The sequence below is a fragment of the Solanum pennellii genome, chromosome 3 (assembly GCF_001406875.1).
Source record: "Solanum pennellii chromosome 3, SPENNV200".
NCBI lineage: Eukaryota > Viridiplantae > Streptophyta > Magnoliopsida > Solanales > Solanaceae > Solanum > Solanum pennellii.
Window position 1 is genome coordinate 67678227 of NC_028639.1, and position 24437 is coordinate 67702663.

A 24437-nucleotide genomic window follows, 5' to 3' on the forward strand; every position below is an offset into this window, starting at 1 on the left:
ACACGGTAACGGCGGCTACTCCTCCCTGCACACAGTTCTTCACACAAGAACCCTAGGTGACAATTTCTCACAGTTTGTGTTACAATGTTGTTGAAACCTCGCTCTGATACCAATTGTTGGGAATTAAACACACAACACACACAAATAATCTAGAGAAAAGAGAAACGGAACACAAACGGGACACACAAGAATTTAACGTGGTTCGGTTTCCCTACTCCACGACTGTAACAGGAGGATTTTATTTCACTTGTGCTACTGTTTTGAATTACAAATACAAGGATCATATTTATAGGAAAACCAAATAGTTAACCTAGGGTTTCAGTAATGGGTCGGGCCGGCTCACAAGCCTCCACAAAGCCCAACAATTTGAACACCATAAATTATTTAGCAAAATATGCTGTTCAAAGTCCAACGATGAATAAACTCAATATTAACTAATTTGAACACATGAGAAGTGACAAATACATTTGCTCCAAAATTTGTTGTCTAGTCTACGAATTTGAATAAATTATATATTAAGTCCTTTTCATTTCTTAATTAAGAAGCAAGCCTGGAAGTTCATAAACAATAAATAAAATCAAATAAACAACACAGTATGTGGAGAACATTTATAGGAACAGAAAAAATAAATATTTATATGAGCCAACATATACAATACTTTTCATATAAATATATCTTAATATACTACTAATAAATTATATTCAATTGCATTATTGTGTATTAAAAGATTTAAATTGTTATAAGGAAAAATTAAAACATCTTATTTATTTATTTTGAAGAGAGTCTTCTACTGTATATACTTCTTCTAACATATTATTTCATATCACCTCCGCCAGTTTTAATTGACATAATTTTATTTTTTTGAGCCAAATTATAAAAACTTCGACTAATATTTTATGATATATTTTTTCAGCAATATGCGAAAAAATGTAATTTATAATATATTTTTTTAATTTTATAAATTAATATTATTAACTTTCAAAAAACACAACCTGGCAAATAAAACTAAACGGAACGAGTCCTAATATGTGAATTTGATGGATAATTACTACAGTAATTCCTGAATATATGACGACGGAGTGGAAATTGTTGGATATTTGGAAAACCCCAAAATGCCCTTCACTACCTAACAGCAAAATGACCATATTGTCCTTCAATGTGAACAAAATTAAGTTATAATCAGTTAATCACAACAACCAAGGCTCAACGTGAAGATCACGAATTATTTTATAATAACACGATTTGTTGGTTTGACTTATGGGGATCGTATTTCGATTTGCGTGGATCAATGAGATTTTTCCTCTAATTAAAAAATATTAGGAATCTGGGCTAATAGTTTCTGCCACAGTTTCTGCCTTTCGAATAAGCACTTTTTGCGTATTAGATAAATTCTTATTATGTAAATATTAGAAAATTGCGAGATGAAATACAATTTATTATCTTGATTTTAAATTTAAAGATATGTTAAATATATTAAAATAGTACTTAAATTTTGAGGTTCTGAATATATCAGATAAAAAGTTGAAATTAAAGAATTGCAAAAAGAGAGAAAAGAAACGTTCTTTTCTAAAGACACCTACAAGAAAATAGGACAAATAAATTGAAACGAAACGATTAATAAATAATATGCATGTTTATTTTAATATCCAAGATAACATTTTTAAAAAACTTAGAAAAATGCATAGGGAAAAGAAATGAGTACACCTAAATTTTTCTAAAATTAATTGGGATCAATAATGAATCGTGATTATTTATATTTCTCTAACAATACAAAACGTGTAATCAAGTATCTAATGAGCAATACATGAAATAATGTACAAACATTATTAGATTATCATATTTGTTAATTCCTTAAGTCCATGAAACTTGAAATTATGCCCAATTATTTCTACATAGCAAGGCTAAAATCTTCATTCGTTCATTTCATTTGACAATATTCGAATGATCAACTAGTTCCAAATCATTATGTTAACTCAGGGGTAGATTCAGAGTGTTAAGTGAAAGTTTTCGAGAATTTAATAATTTTTACATAATTTATTATTTATATTGAAAAAAATCTATATATTAGTACTTAAAGCTACGGTACAGAAAATTATATTTTTGATCCGTAAAATAATGTTAAGCTTTACTTCCATTTTGACTCAAGTTCGATCCACCTCTACATCATAGCATATTATATATTCTACAAGTATTATTGAAAAAAATATTAAAATAACAGTTAAGAAGTTAATTTATTTTTAATAAATACAAAGCTCATGTATTATTGCTTTGACAGATAGGCTATAGATATGTGAATCATTATTGAAATTTTCTTAGTATAAACACGAGGCTTAAAGAATGCACTCTGTTGCTTGCGAATAACTTATTAGTTTTGAAGTTTTCTACGAAACAACAAGGAAAGATCTTCACCACCCTAATCCTATTTTGACTTTGCAACCTAATATTCTACTGAACTAGAACTTGGTGTGCTTGGTATCACAGAAAAATAAAAGTATTCATCGAGAAAGCATTTATATGTAATCTAGCAAAACACTATGGAAAAAATCGGGAGGAGATGGGGAGATGCAGGACGATATGGGTGGAATTGTCAAGAGGTGGTTGAGGGATTTGATAGGTCGGTAATAGACAATGAATTTAGAATGTCATTTATGAAACTTATTTTTTCTACTTTTATTGAGGTCATTTCTCTCATTTTTAAGGAACTTATTTTCCTATAAAATGTTTATCAGAAAATATTTTCCTCCATTCTAAACACACCTATTTAGATTGACTTATTTTATGTGTTTTTAAATTAAGATAGTTTTTTAAGCACTTTCACAATTTTTTGGTTAAGATTAAAAAAATTAATCACTTATTTTTAAACCATAATAACAAAAATAAGTTAGATTTTCTAATTTTAATGACTTGTAAATAAATCTTAAAGCAATAAGTCTATATACAAATATGTTTTTGATAATTCTTAGTGTTTACATCAATCACATATGTAATGGGACAAAATTTCACTTTGAATTTCGGACCTCAACATCCTGCTGCTCATGGTGTTTCACGAATTATATACCTTTCGCTACCTTACGTATAAAATGTATTATTTTAACTTGTGTATATTAATTTTAAACACATTTATTAAAATTTATAATTTCGCTGCTAAATATAGATCTAGATAATGTGCTGGTAAACTTTTACCATCAAAGATAGTGAAATTGGAGTAGCAAAAAATCCAAAATGGGGAAAAAATTGAAATAACAGATTTACCTAGAAAAGACGCGCCCTTCATTTTTCTCTTTGTATATAAAGTGCAACAACTAGAACTTCATCACTACCCAAAAAACTGAATATTTAGAGAGAGAAAGCCATGGAAGTGCAGAGGGGATTCCCCTTGCTAAAACAGCAGTACAAAGCTTTAATAAAGAAGAATTATTTAGTCGCATGGCGGAACAAGATGGCCACATTTCTTCAGCTTTTCGCATCGCTCTTCTTCATCTTCCTTCTATTCCTAATTCAGAGAGCTATCGAAGCTCGTTTCTCTTCTTCCACATCTTATAAGGATGTGCGGGACCCCGAACCTCTACTGTCGCCGCCAATTCCGCCTTGTGAGGACAAAAACTTCATCGCTTTCCCCTGCTATGATTTTATTTGGAGTGGCTCTCAGAGTCCGAAAATCAGTCAGATTGTGAACGGAATTATGGCGAATAATCCTGGCAGGTCGATTCCTTCATCCAAGGTATATATTTATATATATACACACTCGTGGTTGACTTTTTTCCTCGACTGGTTTATTGATGATCTCATGTTTTTTTTTCCTTCAAATCTCTGTATTTACACTTTATATTGAACTGAGATTTGTTTAGCGGAATGGTTATAGTTTGGGGATAAATGAGTTTGAGTACAATCGAGTTTATGCCGTGTTAGTTTCTCTTTTTTTTTCTATTTTATCATCATATGAATCTTATAGTAGTATAATGACTACGAGTTGGATAAATTGTGTTGTTAGAGAGATTGAACTTATTGAAAAACACTTAAATCTCTGCAATGGAGAAATTACCTTTTCGAATGTTAAAAAAATGCTTCTTTTTTTTTTTGCCTGAATAAATAAATATAGAATTAATGCTGACAGTACTACAACAACAACAAACCAATGTAATATCACAATTGGACTTGGGGAATGGGGAGGGTAAGATGTACGCAGCCTTACCTACCTTTATGGGGTAGAGAAGTTGTTTTTGATTGACATGGGAAGCCTCCTCCTTTATCCGGGATTGGGACCAGCAATATGAACAAGCTCAGATGGGTGGAACCGATTGACCTGGCTCATCCTTTATCCAGGCTTGGGACTGCAATGTGAACGAGCTCTTACAGGCGGAGTTAATGCTAAACAATATGAATCACGAAATAAACCTGATGAGAAATTTTGCAATTATCCTGCTAGGTTGCTTCTCCATGTCTAATTTTCCTAATATGATTTTCTTTTGTGCAAACGGTGTCACTTTGTTAGCTATCATCTATAGCTTCCATGGTCTAATTTGTGTCTTCCTTGTTTTTTTCCCTGCTCTGATTCATATGCTTCTTGAGTACTTTATTTGAAAATTCTTGTTAGGGAAAAAAAATCTGTTAATCTTGGGCCAAAGTGAGGTCATTTTTCGTGATCTTTTTAATTAAAGTTTCTAGTAGTATCAGATAGTACAGCTTCTTGTAAGCAATAAACTCACTTTCTACTATTTGTTCTATTTCAGAAAATAAATTTACAGATTACTGCTTGTCATAATGTTCTTGTCCTCTCCAAGTAATAAGTCTAGTGCAGCTCCTTACTAGCTTTTTTTTTAACATTAATATGCTTGGAAACTTCATGCTTTTTCATGTTTAGGAGAATTGGCTAGTCTCTTATGTCTCAAGGGGACTCTTTGGGTCGATGTTGTCAAGGCCGACGTAGGCTCTGACATATGATTTCGGCAGAACCCGATAGCTTTGACATAAACACCCATATATTTGTTAAGAAATTCATTAAATATGCACAAAAATTAAATTCGTTACAAGCACTTGAGGCCAGTTGTCTTAGAATAAAGAAACCCATATAGTCCAAGTCATAAATCTGCCCCTGATTTGTGTAATGAGATGAGCGGGTAATCTTTAATTTCAGAGTGACCCACTTTTTCACACACAGAGTATCAGTTAGTAATGCAATCCCTGAATAAACCAATCTATGTGAAAATGTGAAAGTGAGTTGAGGATTTGGGATTAACTAAATATATGAAGTAGGGTGACGTGGTGTCTTATATCCTATAGGAGAAATGGACCTTACGATTTCCTTACACAAAACATGGTGTGCATGAATAATGTTAGTAATGTGCTTTTAAAGCATGGGAGTATGCAAAGGGGATTCCCCTTGAAAAGAGTGAACATTCTCACTCTTTTACAGTTTGCCTTCCTAAAACAAAGAACATTACTCCTTATGTTTTCAAAAAAATCCTTATGTTTTCTAGACCAAGAATCTGTCCAGTGTTCACTATTAGCTTTCTCTATCGTCATGGAGGTGATGTGATTCCTTCAGCGTATTGAGAACAAGCATAAAATCTGGTTTAAGAATTGCATTGGTAAATCCTGAATTGATGCACCAATTTTAACTTCATTAAAAGATAATTCCTGTCGTTTGAGTGTGCCAGTGTCCTGTTTACCAATTTATTTCATGCAATGGTTCCTCTAATTTGGTTCATTCTTTAGTTTAATATTTCGAATTGAAGTCTTGTTGGAACATTGACCTATCATACCATGACTTCTTTTCCGCAGGTTTTGTCATTTAGAACACGAGATGAAGTGGATGACTGGCTTTTCAAGAACCCAATGCGTTGTCCTGGAGCACTACACTTTGTTGAAAGGAATGCTAGTGTAATCAGTTATGGTATACAGACAAACTCCACTCCAGTTGCCAATCGAGGAGTCTTTGAAGATCCAACTTTTACGTTCCAAATCCCACTTCAACTGGCAGCAGAACGTGAAATTGCGAGATCTTTGATTGGAGGTAATATAAATGTGATGTTTACTACTGGATTTGATCCAATAAATGGATATGATGGTTTAAATCAAGTCCTCTTTTTTCCCAAGTTCACCTTTATCCTATGATTGTGTACATTTTCAGATCCAAATTTCAGTTGGGTTGTCAGTCTCAAAGAATTTGCACATCCGGCTTTTGAAGTTTTCTCTGCCTTGCGTACCATTGGACCTACCTTTTTCTTGGCTGTTGCTATGTTTGGATTTGTCTTCCAAATCAATGCTTTGATCATTGAAAAGGAACTCAAACTTCGGCAGGTATCACGTCTGGCATTTTGTAAGAGACGATACTGTTCTTGTACTTCATGGATGATTGTCAGTTTCTGACTGTCACATTTTTCTTACAGGCAATGACTATGATGGGTCTCTATGATACTGCTTACTGGTTATCATGGTTCACATGGGAGGGATTCATCACACTTCTCTCTTCTCTTCTCACAGTTCTCTTTGGGATGATGTTTCAATTTGATTTTTTCTTGAACAACAACTTTGCGGTCGTGTTTCTTCTTTTTTTCCTCTTCCAACTTAATATGGTTCGTCTCCACCATTCAACTTAACACTTTCACCAATTACAATCTATATTCATTTGCAGCTTCTAATGAGGCTAAATTACTCGAATATTTTTGTCCACTGAGATAGAATTTCTGCTACTGTGGCCAGGTTGGTTTTGCATATATGGTGTCTGCTTTTATTAGCAAGTCATCTTCAACAACAACTGTGGGCTTCTTCATCTTTATTGTCGGTTTCATGACTCAGGCAAGTTCTTATCTTTGAATCGATTAATATCCATACTGACTCACTGGGATGACGTATTTCTTGTCTCTCATTTTTTCAGCTTGTAACAGCATTTGGATTTCCCTATAGCGAGAACTTCTCCAAGAGCTATAGGATCATCTGGTCATTGTTCCCACCAAATCTTCTTGCTCAAGGTCTTCAGTTACTTGCTGGTGCAACTGCCACCCCTGAAGATCCTGGTGTTAGCTGGAGTGGGAGGACAAAATGTGCTTTTAATGATACAGAGTGTGTAATAACTATGGTAAGACTCTATTGCACAATAGTTATTCTCTTTTAGTTTCCAGTTTTCTTGATTTTAGGGAGGGAAGTGAAGCACTTTGAGAGTAAGGACTTTCTTTGTTCGTACATGATTTCAGTAGCTACTTTTTGTTCACTTCTCATCACTGTTATAGCTCTGTGACTTTGAATGAGAGTGGAGCTAATGAGTTATAGAGGGAGGGAGGAGAGACTCTAGGTTGGTCAAAGTATTTCTTAAAAGCATACACACACATATCTTCATAAGCTTTACAAAGGTTGGTCGAAGTACTTCTTTACAAAACTTATTCCATGAAACAATGGATCACATCTCCTTTACAATTAAGGATCACATCTCCTTTGCAAACTAAGCAAAATATTATAGAGGAGCTATTAGACTATCTCGAAAGATCTCATTTTTTCTAGCAGTTAGTTCTTTCTTAATACAATATTCCTTTCAGTCTCATACAGTCATCTTGCATCTCACATACACCCATTTTATCTGTTGTTTCTCTTAACAGAACGAGATTTACATATGGCTCGTGGTAACATTCTTTCTGTGGTTTGTTCTTGCTATTTACTTGGATAACATAATTCCGAATATTTCTGGTGTGAGAAAGTCAGCATTCTACTTCTTGACTCCTGGTTACTGGACAGGCAAAAGTGGAAATAAGGTGAAAGGTAACCAAAATTTATCACTACCTTAATATCGAATTTTGAGCATACTGTGACAAAACTTTAAGGCTGTTCATTTTGTGTTCAGAGGGTAGTGTTTGTAGCTGCACAGGTTCAGTGCCAGCCTTGGATAGTATTATACCAGATGACGAAGATGTTCTTGAAGAAGAAAACATTGTTAAACAGCAAGCTATGCAAGGTGAAGTTAATTCTAATGTTGCAGTTCAACTACATGGTCTTGTAAAGATATTTCCTGGAACAACAAAGATGGGCTGTTGTAAATGCGAAAGGAAATCTCCATTTCATGCCATCAAGGTATTTTATCCATTGGTCTATGAGAAGCTAACATTAGTTGTTTTTTTTCTGTCCAAACAGAAGTCATCAGTAGAGAAAAGAAAACACTTTACGCTTTCAGATAGGAGTCGAGCATGAAATCTAGTTTGAGACTTGTCTCAAAATTTGTTTTTTGGCTTCTCTTGCAACTTCTTTGGATTTCCCTGGCAATTTAGTCAAATCAAAATTTGTGTTTAATTTCATTTAGTACACGTTTTACATGTGTAAGAATAGCATATGGGAAATTAGAAGTCGACATTTCAAAAGATAAAAAAACTAGAAGAAATAGCATCAATAATTAATAATCCTCTGGAGATCCTATACCTCTACCCTGGCTGCATCTTCATCTCATTCTTTGGAGTCAATACTGCAGGGCTTATGGGTGAATCTTGCAAAGGATCAGCTATTTTGTCTTCTTGGGCCCAATGGAGCTGGAAAAACTACTACTATTAATTGTTTGACTGGGATTACACCTGTTACTGCAGGAGATGGTAATATAATTTAGTCATTCAAATTCTGTATTCATTGCATATTACTTATGTGTAACACAAAGCTGCTTTTTAACAGCACTGGTATATGGTGAGTCCATAAGAAGTTCTGCAGGCATGTCAAACATTCGATCGATGATAGGGGTTTGTCCCCAGGTGACTATTTTTTATCTTTATATGTTCCAATTTTCAAATTTTTCATGGAACTGACTAAGACTCTACACCAGCAATACTTTGTTTCCATAAAAGAAAAAATTCATTCATTTTTGTCGTTTTACAGTTTGATATTCTTTGGGATGCATTGTCCGGTCAAGAACACCTGCATATTTTTGCCAGCATTAAAGGTCTACCCCCTGGTTTAATAAAAGAGGTGAGCATAAAACTTATGTATATCTAGCCTGTTGTGCCTGTCTAAAGATCTGATGAACAAGATCAGCACAGAATAGAATGATTATAAATCCTGCTTAACCAATTGTTCGATCAAATCACAGGTAGTAGAAAAGTCATTAGCCGAGGTAAAACTCACACAAGCAGCCAGAATGAGAGCTGGTAGTTACAGTGGAGGAATGAAAAGACGTCTTAGTGTTGCTATTGCTCTTATTGGTGAACCAAAATTGGTCATTTTGGATGAACCGGTAAGTTTTGGAAAATAAAGTTTTCTAATGAGTTATCAGAATTATGCTAAAAAAAATTTATTATGACATTCTCTTTTCTAAAACATGAAAACGCTTCATAGACTACTGGTATGGATCCAATAACTAGAAGACATGTCTGGGACATAATTGAGGATGCCAAAAAAGGGCGTGCCATTATCCTGACCACACATTCAATGGAAGAAGCTGACATCTTAAGTGACCGCATTGGTATCATGGCAAAGGGTAGACTTCGTTGCATTGGAACTTCAATAAGATTGAAATCAAGGTTTGGAACTGGTTTCATTGCTAATGTAAGCTTTTCTGGTGGGACAAATGGGACTCCTGATAGAGAAGATACTCTGAGTACACCTCAACATGAAGCTGTGAAACAATTCTTTAAAAGTGTATGTCAAAGATGTCTTTTCTTTTGCTTTTTCCCTCTATTTTCTGAAACTACTAAAGGAACTGGTCTGATTTGCAAACTATGCCTGCAGCGTCTGGACGTGGTGCCTACAGAGGAAAACAAGTCCTTCCTAACCTTTATTATTCCCCATGCCAAGGAGAAGCTGTTGACGGTAATATCTTTATAGCAACGTTGAGATTAGATTAGTTTAAAACCATTTCTGGTCTTTTTACTTTATTGTGGAATTATATGCACACACACATTTGGATAGCTCATTTGGTGATCATTGGATTTTACCCTCAATCAGGACTTCTTTGCTGAGCTACAAGATAGAGACAAGGAATTTGGCATATCAGATATTCAGCTCGGGCTTACCACTCTTGAAGAAGTTTTTCTGAACATCGCTAGACAGGCAGAATTGGAAGAAGTGGCTGAAGGAAGCTCTGCTACTCTTACTTTGAATACAGGGCTCTCACTTCAAGTAAGTTGTTTATCATATTCTTGGTTCTATAATTTTCATGATGAAATTGCACGCGAAAATTCTAATCCCTGTGAAATAAGTAACACTGTTTTTATTTGTTCTGTTCAGATACCTATAGGAGCAAGATTTGTGAAAATTCCAGGAACAGAATCTTCTGGGAATCCAATCGGAACTATGGTAGAAGTGTATTGGGATCAAGATGATTCTGGTAGACTCTGCATTTCTGGTCACTCACCAGATATGCCAATACCAGCTCATGTTCAACTAATAGATCCTCCAACAGACACTTCTAGTAGAGGCTTTTTGCGAAAACGGAAACAAATACAAGGAATTGTGATTGATCCTGCACAGATCACGGGTGCAAGTTCGTAACAAAGATAGAATTTTGATAATCACAGTAAAAAAGGTTTTACAGATTTTCCTTTTTTTTTTTGTATAAGTGAATTGTTGTAAATGTGTTTGCTGCTTGGGACATCTGTTTGTCACAAGAACATTATTTTTCTCCGGATGGTTCTTTTGTATGCCATAGCTTCGTTTTCGTTAACATTAATTTATCTTGTATATTACAAAATTATTTGTAACATTTACTGTCATTCTTATAATGAAAACATTTCTCTTTTCAATATCTTTGATAAATAATTGATGTATGTATCAAGAATAATGACATGATATACAACTGAGAGGCTGATTTAGAAGTTAAATTTGAAAGTAAAAGTGTATTTTTGATCTTTTTGCCTTATATTTAGAAGTGTTTGTTGGTTGTGTAAACACCACACCAACAATATATCAAGGTAAAAGTGTAATTTTGATCTTTTCTCCTTATATTTAAAAGTATTTATTGGTTGTGTAAACACCACACCAATAATATATCAAAGCAAAAGTGTAATCTTTTTTCTTTATATTTAAAAGTATTTATTGGTTGTGTAAACACTACACCAACAATATATCAGTGAAATTTCACAAAATCGAGATAGAAAAACTGTTTTACTTTTGATGGAGAAATATAGAAAAGATAGATAAACTTCTGAATTAACTTTTAATTTAGTGCTTAATGCTCACTTGTAGACGTAAATGCGCTGCCAACTCAGCAATTAACGGTTAGCATTCAAAATTTGAAACCAATATGATAAGAGCGTGTTAATTGGGCCCAGCCCGAAGAGCCGTTTCTACAGAATTTTTAGATTTAATTTTGAAGCAGTTGTAAAATTTCCCGCCCAAACACCACTGCCATCTTTTGGGAATATATATAGTCAGCCCTAACTTCTCAACTCTCATCATTTCCTTCTAACTCTCTGGAAAACCTAAAATTTATCAATGGAAATCTCCGGCAAAGATCAATCCTCTGTTTCTGGTATTTGTCTTCACTTTTTGATTTCTCTGTGTTTTTTTCATTTATGATTGTGCGTATACGTTTGTTTCGCTGTATGTGTAAATGTGATTGACGGTTTTTTTTTCCGCAGCAAATGCTAAGCGATCATCATCAGCAACGAAGCTTCTTCGATATCCACTGCGATCGGGCACGAAGCCCAAGGAGGAGAAGCCGCCTCTGACTGATGCTTCCAACTCTTCGGTTCCTAGAAGGTTTGTCTCTATTACTGTAACTACTTCTCTGATTTTTAGTCTGTGTAGAGAATTTAGTGTGATTAGACTGTCAGAAGACAGCGGTTGTATGAGTATCTGTTGTTTGGATGAATTCTCTGCTCCTTTGCAGACCTACATTGAACTATTTGCCATGAAATAGCTATTTGTTTTGGTTTAGGAAAAGGGAAAAGAAATTGCAGAATTTTGCGTGATGTTCTGCTTTGTTATTTTAACAGTTACAATCAGTATAGCTGAAAACTGCTTCTATGATTTTTAGTCTGTGTAGAGAATTTAGTGTGATTAGACTGTCAGAAGACAGCGGTTGTATGAGTATCTGTTGTTTGGATGAATTCTCTGCTCCTTTGCAGACCTACATTGAACTATTTGCCATGAAATAGCTATTTGTTTTGGTTTAGGAAAAGGGAAAAGAAATTGCAGAATTTTGCGTGATGTTCTGCTTTGTTATTTTAACAGTTACAATCAGTATAGCTGAAAACTGCTTCTATGATTTTTAGTCTGTGTAGAGAATTTAGTGTGATTAGACTGTCAGAAGACAGCGGTTGTATGAGTATCTGTTGTTTGGATGAATTCTCTGCTCCTTTGCAGACCTACATTGAACTATTTGCCATGAAATAGCTATTTGTTTTGGTTTTGGAAAAGGGAAAAGAAATTGCAGAATTTTGTAGACGTGATGTTCTGCTTTGTTATTTTAACAGTTACAATCAGTATAGCTGAAAACTGCTTCTACAAACTGCACCATAATTTTTGGCCTGGAATAAAGTATACCATCTTATCAAATTTACTTAACATAAACAGATGTTAACCTGTCTCTAAAGTTGAGGTTATTGTAGCTTTATGTTTTTTCCCATGGGGATAAATGGGGTCTTGGAGAAAGACAACCTAGCCTTGGTTAAGTTTCTGAGAATGGTTATCACTTTTCCTTTTGAACAGAAATCTAAACAAATTAAACTATTGTAATGTACACAAGTGTAGTGAATTTAAGGATGTGCACTTTTCCCAGTCATTTTGTTCTTACTTATGCCAAATATTTGTTTCCTCTGATAACCATTTGCTTATAATAATTTCATCTCCCATGTTAGGGTAAAACCTGTCTCAAGTGTTAGTAAGAGTATTGGTGTCTTTGATCTTGGTAAGGAAAAGGCTGCTGCTAAACCTCCAAGAAGGCTGTCTATTCAGTCTAAGTCGAGTGCCAGCCCTGCCTCAAGATCAGTAGGCACTGTCACTCCTATTTCTGAGGCTAGGGCAAAGAGATCTGTGATCAACCAGGGGAAAACTAATACACCGCTTTCAGCTCTGGCAAAGTCATCAAATGGAAAGGAAAGCAATCGTCTATTCTCTGCACTCTACTGGCTATCCCAGATTAAGCTCTCTGAATCTGCTGCTAAGCATTCAATTTCTCTTGGGTTTTTCAAACTTGCTTTGGAAGCTGGCTGTGAGGTACGATAAATGTTCCATCAAGAGGGGACCATTCTACAGAATATCTAATGAAAATACTCTCCCTACTGTGTCCCTTGAAGATCGGCAGATACCTACTTTTCATCAATTTTTTCTAATTAAGAAGTTTAGTGCTGTTCAGTAATTTCACTATTTTCCCATCACAATGGTGTGCAGAAATTCAAAACTGCCTGTAGATAGTGAATTATGCTACAGAACCAGACTACTTACCTCATATCTTTTTCTGTTTTTTATTTCAGCCGCTTCAACGTTTGAGGGATGAGCTGAAATCCTATGTGCAACGTCATAACCTTCTAGGTCTTGGAGAGCCAGTGAAACAACTGTTTGAAAGCTACAATATTTCTCATGATTTTGAGCAGTTGCAAGTGTCTGAGACTTGTTCCCATGCACCTCAAGATGGGACACCTTCATCTGATGACAGCACTTCATCTGTTGCTGCCACTGAGAAATCAGAACCTGAAGTCGTGACCAAAGATGCTATTGAAACTTGGCAAGTGGCAGAACCTACTAAAGAGACTTCATCAAGGAAAGACATTGCAACTAAGAACCATAAATCTGTAAGTAAGACTGCTACAACTCCAAACTCGACAGAGGTTGCTGCAACTCCAAAATCTACAGAGGTTTCTGGTACCACAAAAAAGAAGATTGAAAATCCTAAGCAAAAACCAAATAAGAATAAGGCGAAAAGACAGGGAAAGAAATCTGCTGGAGTAGAAGGTAAACGTCTGTCGGTAACTTTCTTGGTTAAAAGTCTTGCTGTTTTTGTATGTTCCTGAGATTTATAACTATTTTTATCATAGGTCATGCTAATGCTGGCACTGCTGAGGTAGCCCTTCCAGAAGACAAAGAGAATATGGTAAGAAGAGATTTTATGGTTTAAACTTCCCTTTTGACATACTTTCATTATGGGAGTTTCAAAAGCCTTTTTGAAGTTCTCAGTGATTAATTTCCAATCTTCTACTGGTGAACTATTGTATTTTTGTCTTCTCTGATTAATTAATCACCTGAAGACACCATCCCCTCTTAGAACTTCCTCTTTTATGTCAAACATGGCTTCTTGAGTAAGGATTAACTGCCATCTTTTTTTTTTCTTTTTTTTTTGCAATTGTAAGCATATGTAATAATACTATAGTTAACTTTACAATCACTTTTTGCAGGATGCTCCACAGCCAGAAGTTTAAATGCATGTATGAAAATCAAAGAATGTTGAACATACTTATGTTATGGTTATTTGTTTTGGTGTTCATAAGCAGGAAGTTATTCCTTGTATAGATTATAGAAGGGTCGAGTGGAAGTGTCAACTCTGGGGTTTGCATGTGAAAGAATCATGTTTTCCTTGTTTGGTCCTAGTTTGACCCAAGACTTTTGGGCATTATTATACATATATGTTTATGTTTTAAATTGCATTTGGTATCATACTGGAAGTGTTTTTATCATGCTTCAGTTCTATGCATTACATGAATATTGCAACTTGCTATTTTTTCATCATCTAATATACACAGTTAGAATTGCAAGTATATTGAAGTAGTTATATTGGATATAATAGTGATATCTCTGCCCAAAATTTTAGATCAAGCGAGAGCCTGGCCATTTGGTGTCGTGTCCTTGTTCATATACGGGCCCCTCTTCATTCTGTGTAGTTCACTCCTGTTAGCGCTTTGTTATCTAAGCATTATTTTGTCCATTTGAACTATAGGAAGTGATGCGTAGACTATAAGTGCAATACGATTGTTCTGTGCAACATTAACTATTAAGTGCAATGACCAACGTTGTCGACTTCCAAAAGTTCAGTAACGTGGAAATTTTTGGATAAGAAACTCTCAATATACTAGACGATCAAGTCCAGGTGGAACTGGAACTATGCAACAACAATATTTTCACTTCAATACCACAGTCGTTAGATTTCATCTATAATAATACGGCTTTCCTGTCATTCCAACTCATTAGCCCTTTTATCCCTTCCCTGTAATAAAAGGTGACATTTTCATAGAAATGTTTTATGCTGAAAGTATTGTTTAGAACTATGTAAACCCAGCTTTAACTGTTTCACTGATAGACTTAATGAGATAAATAACCAATCAGTACGAAAAGGGATCTGCTAATTAAATATCTAAAACGAAGTTTGACATCAATTGATCCAAAAGCAAATGAAAAGTTGTTGCTTCTTTTCAATTTAAATATATGATTATACATTAGGTTTGCGAGGCTTACAAGTTAAATCCAAACTTAAGAGTTAATGGAAGTATCTGAAAACCATCTTTGTTGGAAAAGAAAATAGCACAATCTAAACAAATCCAATACCAGAAGACATAATCTACAGGAGCTGGACAAGCGGTGAACAACAATTGATGGGGAGTAGCATAGAGAAACTATGCTGGGATCAGCATGAGTGTGCTCCACTAAAATTACAATTCCGGACTTAGGTGTCTGGAACTATTACACAGATGAGCCCCCAAAGCTCATGATTGAGGTTGCAATAACCTCTATATATGTGGTATCAGTCTGCAGTCCAGCTCTGCTCCACAATTTCTCTGACTCTCCGGTTGTACTCCCTCTTATTTTCACTAAACAACCGAGCAGCTTCCGAGTTTGCAGGAGAATTAGGGTTTGGATCACACAGCAGTGACTGCAAGAATAAGATAAAAGTCATAATCATTTACACAAACAAGAAGTCCAAAGTACTCTTCTGAAGGTGTACGATGCTAGTTTGCATTAAAGTCTCCAGTGGTAATAAACAACTACAATTGTATCTCTCCTAACCCACCATTTGAGGGACATCATTTTCACCTCCCTCCCCTACTCAACAAATTATTACTTATACAACCAAGAGGGAAACAGAGGGTTGGACTGTTGGAGTAAGCCCAGTACGTGTAAAACCAATACCCTTCTTGCGCGCACACTGCAGTAACCATACATTATCCAGCCAATCAACCACCATAACCAATCCTATCCCCACCCAATTTCTTTTTACTGAATATCTGTCTTGTCTATTTTCACAAAGGAGGACAACCTAGGAAACAGCAGTATACCTGGAGATAGAGTTATGATACTGATAAGTGATAATAAAAAAGATGATCTAATCTGATGCTTCCTCCTCATGCTATACACTAAATAATCAACACAAGTGCTTGAACATAGCATTCATCAGCAGGTGCTAGTTAGGAGTTATTGCTCAAACATATCTCCCTCGTAATAACAAGTCCATATATGTTGGTTCGGCTATGATGTAGATTGTAGAGATTATAGGAATTCCAATTACAAGAAACACTCTCAAGAAACCCTTAGCGGTGGCCCAATGGTTTGAGCTTGGGACTTCCATGTTAGAGGTTTCAAGTTCGAAACCCTTTGCCAGCGAAAGCAAGGGGTTTACCTTCTGGGTCGAGCTCATCGCACCAGACTTGCCTAGTGCGGGTTACCTCTCCTATGTGGTTTGCGAGCTATTGCATAGGAGCGAGGGTTTTACCCTGTGCGCACCCAAAGGGTAGCGGCTGCAGGTTTCCATTCAACCCTTTTTTTAAAGAAATGGTAGCAGGATTTCGTTAGTAACTGAAAAGAACAAGTCTGAGCACAAGGCAGTGCTGAGAGATATAGGCTCTAGTTACAAGACATCCAAAAGAGAAACTCTTTTTTTTTTAAATGACAAGGAAAACCCGCAGCCGCTACCCTCTGGGTGAGCACGGGGTAAAAACCCCACTCTATGCAATAGCTCGCAAACCACATAGGAGAGGTAACCCGCAACAGGCAAGCCTGGTGCGACGAGCTCGACCTAGAAGGCAAATCCCTTGCTTTCCTTGGCAAGGGGTTTCAAACTTAAAAATTAGAAGCCAAAAATCTGGTCTTGTACCAATAAGAAGAGACACTCTGAGATTAACTATAGACTCTACATTTTATATTAATTTTTTTTTTGAAATTAAATCTTGTACTAAAGTTTCTTTTTATTTAACGTAAAAAAATATACATGTGCAAAATGACCTCTATACTTATCATCCTAAATGTTCTAACAACAAGAAACAGACAATATATTTTGAAGTCTTCCTTACACTTTGGTGAGAGAAAAAAAGAGGGGGGAGGGAGATTTATCCGAGATCTTTCTTACTTGTCTGTGTAAAAATGAGGAAAGGAAATATCAGAGGGAAATTCAAGTTGACTCGTTAGGATATGGGTTTGCAGAGTAATCAGAACTTCCTTTTTCTTCATCAAATGAAGTGTCTGGCAATTCCTAAACCTAGACTCGTTAGGAAACGAGTTTATCCTGTTTACTAATATTACTCTGCAAATGATGATGTCCTATTATATTGGGGCTAATTTATTCCATGAAAGCATAAAGCAAGGATTTTATTTCTAGCTACCACGGCTTCTATTTGTTTCTACCTCGTGTCACTTTCAAGGTTTCTTGATTAAGATCACTTGATAAGAGATGATAATTATGGCTAAATGAAAACCGGTGTACTCAATAGCTCATTGATACTGGAGGACATAAAGAGGGTTCGATATGTACAACTACCATTAAACCAATCAGGGAGTTGAATCAGGGAAGCAAATTCCACGAGAAGAATGAATCACCGAACTTGCACTTAAGAATAATGTTCCTCAATGAAGTCAACCAAGAGCAAATGCCTGCTTAGGAAGTAGGAAATAGACTTCCCCTCTAAACACACGGTAACAATTTTCTGAAGAATAAACTAGAAAAGCTATGTAGGCATTTGGGTAATATTTGGTTTAAGCTGAAAAGGAGCATTTAGAAGTATTTACGTATGGACATAAATTTCCCCAGGAAATAAAATAGTTTTGTGAATGAAAAACCATTATTTCACTAGAAAAGCTACTCAAACCACTTGTAAATAATGTTTTGAAGTTGAAGCTGAATGCCCAAACAGGGCTCTTTAGCCCCATTTTTTTTATTAGTAACTATGATCAGCCAGCTTTTTTCAAGAAATTTAACAAATAATAATAATGTTTATACTTGTGGCCTGTGGGACGATTTGAAATTTTGTTTACTGTTTGGAAAATAGACTTACCCTCAAATAAAATGAATCATCAAAGAGAATAGATACGAAAGGATCAGTTAGATTAACTGTGTTGTGTTGACCAAAGAAAGTATTTTAGAAAGTTCCTTCTCCTTGAGAGCAGTCTTCTGAGAGAATTGTCATAATTCAAACAGAAGTATTTCAGACCGTCCTCTAGATAAAAGTCCTGAAGTTTAACTTTGGCTTAAGTTAACAGCTTTACAATAATCGTACTTCTAGTTTCCACATTGTTAAAGAGAACCCTTTCTAGACATTCTAGGAATCGTACTAAATTTTGGGAGAAATACTTGACAACTGAATCCTTAAAAACCTTCCGCAAACAATGAATTTGGAATCACTTCTTCATAATTCTTCTATACTTTCTCATTTAGAATTAATGAATTCACATGGATTTATCCAAGCATGAAATGCAAAAGTAGCATACAAGTGAGTAATCCAGCTATCATAACATAAGGAATAGATTTATTAATTTTTTAGAAAAAGGAAGCTATCACAAGGAAAAGCCACACTTATAGAATTCATACCTGTAGATACTGCTTACAACACCTACTTATCACAATTTAACTACTGTTATAAGGATCTTTCCACTGCATCTATAAGAGTAAAAGTAAAACTCAAGGAAACAAACAATAAACTGGTCTATTTTCCTAAGATGTTCTTTATTGTGGACTTTGAATTTAAGTCTGAGCTCCATACCTGAATGGATGTAAGTATAGCCGCAACATCATATATTGGACTCCACTGGTTTTGCAGGATATCCAAACATATACTTCCATCTGCATAAACTAAAGAAGTGGAAAAGCAAATTTCAGGTTAGAATTCATTATTTTGTTCTCTTATGAATGGAAAACCACAACTACCCTCCAACTTACTATTTGGATGAAACATGCGAGAAACAAATCGCACTGTTGGTGGCTTGTTGGGATAATCCTCGTTGAATTGAAGCGTCAATTTAAACGTACCTGATGTTTTCAAAGGGTATTGTGACAGAACAAAGTATCAAATACATATCAGGAAAGAAGATATCAACTCATAATTCACTCAGAGACAGGTGCAGAATGTATGTTTACTCTTCTTCTATGGAGCAAATAGCAAATGTGCCAAAAGCAACAGCACAAATTGCTTCAAATTCGTAACACATTCCTTGGTCGGTCCATAAAAAAGTGTAACCACGTGAGAAGTCCACTAGAGGACATTTTTGGTTCCACCAATAGCAAAACAAGATCCTTTTGTTACAAGATTAGGCATGACATGATAGACATTTCTGAAAGCTAAGCAGATAGAGCAGCCAAGTTGTGCCACACAGCTAAATCACCAAAATTCATAGATTTCGACAAAATGCAAAGAACCTATTGCAGAAAAGTATAGAAGATCACTGTGCACTTATTGACTGACTAATTTGCTTTTGGCATTAAGCAACAAAATGATGACAGATAATTAGGTGGAGAATCATAATGGTATGAGCAGGAAAACTTGGATTGCAAGATCAAAGAAACAAATGATTGCCATCACAGCACAATAATATGGTCATAAATACTATGCGCAAGAGGTACATCCCGTGTTGAATGATTAAAAAAATTTACAACTGCACTTGTTTTTCTCAACCTCTTTTCCTTTAAATTCTTCTTTTATTATCGCGTGTGGAGTGGACAGAGTGGGAATGAGATATACATGACAAATCAAATGAGAAGAAAAAAATAGGCTTAGAAAATTGAAACATCACACTCTGCATAGACAACCACACATAAAACTAGACCAGACAATTTGCAAGCTCACATCATATGTCAAACTACTGTACTTTGGCATTCTTTAAAGCCAATATCTAATGCAAGGAAAACTCACCTCCATCCCAAGAAGTATCATCAGGACTGCATTCAGTACCCAGAAAAAACAATTTAAAAAAAAAAATTAGTTTCGTTATATCTAGTAAAAAAACATGCCAAATAGATGTACCAACAGACAAGTGCTATAACTAAATTCAAAGCACATATTTCATGAACTTCAATTACAAAACTCACCCAAATATAACGGCATTCCAAAGCATAATGTTATTGTCTTGAGGAGCTCCACTAATACCCGCAGGAGGGTCCTGTTGTAACCTCTTGAAATCCCTCATCAGTCTCTTCCTTGAAGGAGTTGACATTTTCACTGCCTGCACATTACCATGACAGAATCAACACAACTAAACAGTTAATAGGAAGCATCACTTTCTTCTTTTGTTGATAACAAAGAGGAGGATCACTGAAAGTGAAACATCAAGCAAAATAACGATATTAATGAGTATTCCCTGCCTGTTTAATCAAATCGATACTATATTAATCAGCTCAAAATACAGCATACTACACTACGAAAACTGAAACGGACTAATTATGACGATATTCACTAAGAAAGTAAAAGGTACAAATCCTTCCAAAGAGTAACAATCACTAATTCATCCTTATTTCGCGATGCAAACTTGCCATGATGAAAACGAACAGAAGAAAAAGTGAAATTCAAACGCTTTTTTTTTCTCGAATTCGTAAGATCCACTGATAATTCCACAAACACATACACACACACAAAAAAAAAAACAACAGAAACGATGTTCCGTCAGGAAGAAATTCAATTCAATTCATAGACTTACCAAACAGCGAATATCAAAGAGAAGGCGTGAGCTAGGGTTCTGCTTCAGCTATGGAGTTCGACGTTTGCTGCCTCTGGAGCAGGTGAATCGAAGAGAGCAGAGAAGAATGATTAGGAAGTAGAATTGGGAATCACAATTCCGCACTTCTTTGCATTTGCTTTACAGTACCCCACCCCCAACCCGGATCCCCAAACGCAACTTGCATTTTAGGCGTTAGTCTTTATCCCTTTATTATTATTGGTCATGGAAAATTCCAGAAGGGCATCTTCTTTCACGTCATTAACAATAGACAATAATACTGCCAAAATAGAAACACCACTAGAAGAAAAAAAAAGTTGAAAAGTTTACTTATTTACACAAGAGGTCCTTAATGGATTCTGAAATGTACACTTTAGGTACTTTACTTATATTTGGATCATATATATGCCTTATGACCCACTTTTGTTTTTTTTAAATTACTGTTTTGGAATTGCTTATATTCAATTAGTGAAAAACAATTCTCATTCTTGTATGTTTGTTTGAATCTTATTGCAACTTGGAAGCAAGTTAATAACTATTACATTGGAGACGGTTGAACTTAAGAGACATATTTAAAGAAAGATATCATGTTATTTGTAAATGATATAGCATTGATTGACGAGACATGCGATGGAGAGTGAAGATCTAGAGAGATGTTGAAGTTTAAAGGATTCAGGTTGAGTAGGATTAAACAGAGTATTTGAAGTGTAAATTTAGTGATGTACTAACTCACAAAAAAAATGTAGAAGTTAGGATTGATACATAAGTCATCTTAGTACATCTTGAGTCAATAATCTAAGGTAATCGATAGCTAAGGAGATTGGTAATGATGTTTCATATCATATTAAAGGAGGATGGATGAAATGAAGACTCGCAATCCGATATTTTGTCAAATAAAAATATCCAAGATTTGAAAGAAAATTTTATGAAAGTTATTATAATTATATCAAGTTAATAGTAATTAGTACCATATGTTGCAGGTGCCCATTTAGTAATTTCATATTATAAATAGTGGATTTGAATTGCAAATCACATAACTTTATTAACGTTCAATGTTGGACATTATGATTTATTCAGGTCTAGCTAATACTTTTCTTCAATTATATATGTTTTGACTCCTTTTTTTTTTCCCCAATACTTTCAATAGAGGAATATATTCCCAATTCTCTTTCGAAGACAATAATACTTTTAGTTGACATGAGAAAAAAAATAAAAGGACTTCTATATGGATATTAAAACAACATTTTAAACGTAGTCAAATAAAGCATAGTAAGCAAGATCTTTTCTTTAGTTCATATTGAATAATGATATATTCTGACGTTTATTGAATAAATATTATGTGGTAGATTTTTCAATAATTGGTTAAGGTTTTCCACTTGTAAAATCTTCTATAACTAAACGCCAAATGTATTAGCTAGCCAAATTAGACAAGTACAAAGCTACAAATACAAATTAAAGTGTATAATGACAAATGAGACCCAAAATGACACTAAGACGTACAGAATTGTCAAACTAACAAAAAAATTAACCAATTAAAAAACCAATTCTTTAAATTTTATTTAATACATAAATGATTGTTTTGGTAATGAACTGAAGTTGAACTTGAAGCTATATATATACTATGGGAAGAGGCTAGCAAATATGAAAGAGTATAAGTACATGGAATTCCTCAAGTATATATATACTCCCTTCCCTCCCATCCATACGTAGTTAGTGCTTTTTTGAAAGTTTATTTGATTAATTTTAAAGTCAAATTAATAAAAAAAAATAGATATTTTATAATTATGCAAAAAATATTATAAATTATAAGTTTTACATATTAATATAATTAAAATATATCGTAAAATATTAATTAAAATTTTTATTATTCGATTCTAATAAAATCATAACAACTAAAAATGGACGAAAAATATCTTGGATGTGTGATAAATGACTTGGTGCACATTAATTACTAATTACCTAATTAACCAATTATACCCTCGACCTTACTCATATCTAAGTACAAAAAATGAAAACAAGAAATTAGAAAATGCTACAAAAGTTAATCAGAGCAAAACATCGAGATTGATGCTTAAGCCTAACTTTCTTAGTCAAAGTTTTGGTTGGCGCAATCCACTCTTGATATCTCATCATCGATTTTTTATTGTTTTAAGACTTCTCCATGCTTGACTATGATATAATAACATAATTTGTTTAGAATTAAGGTATAATTATTGTTAGGATTATTTTAAATTTTCTCTATTTAATTGATCATAATTTGTTAAGAACTAAGGCACAATTATTATTATGATTATTTTATAACTTCTCTTTGAAATCCGAAGTATCACAATGATACTTCAATTCATAAGAACATTTCTAATTATCTTTGATTTTCTAAATTTTAAAAGTAAAATAGATACTCCTCCATTTTAATTTATATGATATTTTTCATTTTTTGAGACTCAAACAGTTTAAATTTGACAAAAATTTATACATGGATTCTTCAATATTTAATTTTTTTTATATATATTTATAAACTAAATAAAAAATACTATAAATCAAAATAACTATATAAAAAATTTATGATAAAAAATAAATTTGTTTAATTCTAAAAAATGTTACATAAAATATTACAAAAAGAGTGTTTATTTTTAATAAATGAGAACAAGTTAATGTGAACTGAGGAAGTATATTTTTAATTACATTATCTTTAAAATATATATATCGTACACGCAACTCCATATGCATTGTTTTATTACTACTTTAATCATATCGAAAGTCACCAGTTTGAGAAAGGGTTAAAAAAATGTCCAGTCGATCACTTCTTGTGGACAAATTCAAATTTCATCCGTAAAAATCATAATTAATTAAAAGAAAAAAAAAACTTTTTGACTTTATTTTATTTTTACAATCCATTACTAAGCTAGCGTTTGGCTATTTTCAAATATTATTTGGGTGAAATTTCATCATGTATTTGGTCATATGGTCATAGTATTTGAAAAATATATTTCACTTTTTTAGAAAAATATGATTTATAACTATAAGTTTTAAAAATATCAAAACTAACCATAAGTTTGTATTACAAGTCAATTGGATCTTTGTTACAACAATAACAAATAGTGTCCATGACACTAGAGCAATGTAGTAATTTTGAGTGAGAGCAACAAACATCATTTCATACATCGTGAAGTAGACAAAACGCACGACTTTGTTATCTTGAGTTGATTATTCATCATTTTCATCAATAATCATATTATCATTTCACATTCGCCGAATATTTCACCACTACTGTGGAATTAATGTAAAAAATTATGTAATACAACATAAGCAACAATTGTAGAGGATGTTTTTGTAAAATATAAAAGTTTGGGGTAAACTTTCAATTTTTTAAAAGATCCCAAATAATGAGATTTGACCCAAATACTAAAAAAAAAACTAGCATTTGGGAATCTAAGATATTTATTAAAAATATTTGTCAAATATTTACAAAATATATTGACAAACACTATTTGCCAAGTTTTTTCCCAAATATTATTTGGGAAATCTATGGCCAAACGGACCCTAATTTTGTTATTGTGACCCTCAATCAAAATATTCTAGGCATTTTAATTCTTAGTACAATGTAAATGTAATTAAATGTAAGTGAC

The 24437-nt window shown here is 34.0% G+C and overlaps 3 protein-coding genes across 3 annotated transcripts; 2 read left to right on the plus strand and 1 right to left on the minus strand.

Moving 5' to 3' along the window:
- The first annotated feature begins 3304 nt into the window (after positions 1 to 3304).
- Positions 3305 to 10709, plus strand: LOC107012757 (ABC transporter A family member 2). The gene is made up of 16 exons (XM_015212677.2): positions 3305 to 3721; positions 5782 to 6013; positions 6131 to 6300; positions 6390 to 6575; positions 6703 to 6798; positions 6878 to 7078; positions 7593 to 7752; positions 7835 to 8061; positions 8453 to 8570; positions 8647 to 8723; positions 8848 to 8937; positions 9059 to 9202; positions 9304 to 9606; positions 9697 to 9777; positions 9913 to 10086; positions 10195 to 10709. Exons 1-16 carry the CDS (start codon positions 3353 to 3355, stop codon positions 10456 to 10458), a joined length of 2892 nt encoding a protein of 963 aa, XP_015068163.1. The 5' UTR covers positions 3305 to 3352; the 3' UTR covers positions 10459 to 10709.
- Positions 10710 to 11302: 593 nt separating this feature from the next.
- Positions 11303 to 14626, plus strand: LOC107012507. Its single transcript, XM_015212372.2, has 6 exons — positions 11303 to 11437; positions 11547 to 11667; positions 12768 to 13125; positions 13383 to 13860; positions 13944 to 13999; positions 14301 to 14626. The coding sequence occupies exons 1-6, from the start codon at positions 11401 to 11403 to the stop codon at positions 14322 to 14324; spliced, it is 1074 nt and encodes a 357-aa protein (XP_015067858.1). The 5' UTR covers positions 11303 to 11400; the 3' UTR covers positions 14325 to 14626.
- A 649-nt stretch (positions 14627 to 15275) lies between these two features.
- LOC107014753 (ubiquitin-conjugating enzyme E2 2-like) lies at positions 15276 to 20994 on the minus strand. The gene is made up of 6 exons (XM_015214808.2): positions 20794 to 20994; positions 20189 to 20322; positions 20013 to 20038; positions 19043 to 19132; positions 18867 to 18955; positions 15276 to 15769 (listed from the first exon to the last, which is right to left on the minus strand). The coding sequence occupies exons 2-6, from the start codon at positions 20311 to 20313 to the stop codon at positions 15641 to 15643; spliced, it is 459 nt and encodes a 152-aa protein (XP_015070294.1). The 5' UTR covers positions 20314 to 20322; positions 20794 to 20994; the 3' UTR covers positions 15276 to 15640.
- Positions 20995 to 24437: the final 3443 nt, after the last annotated feature.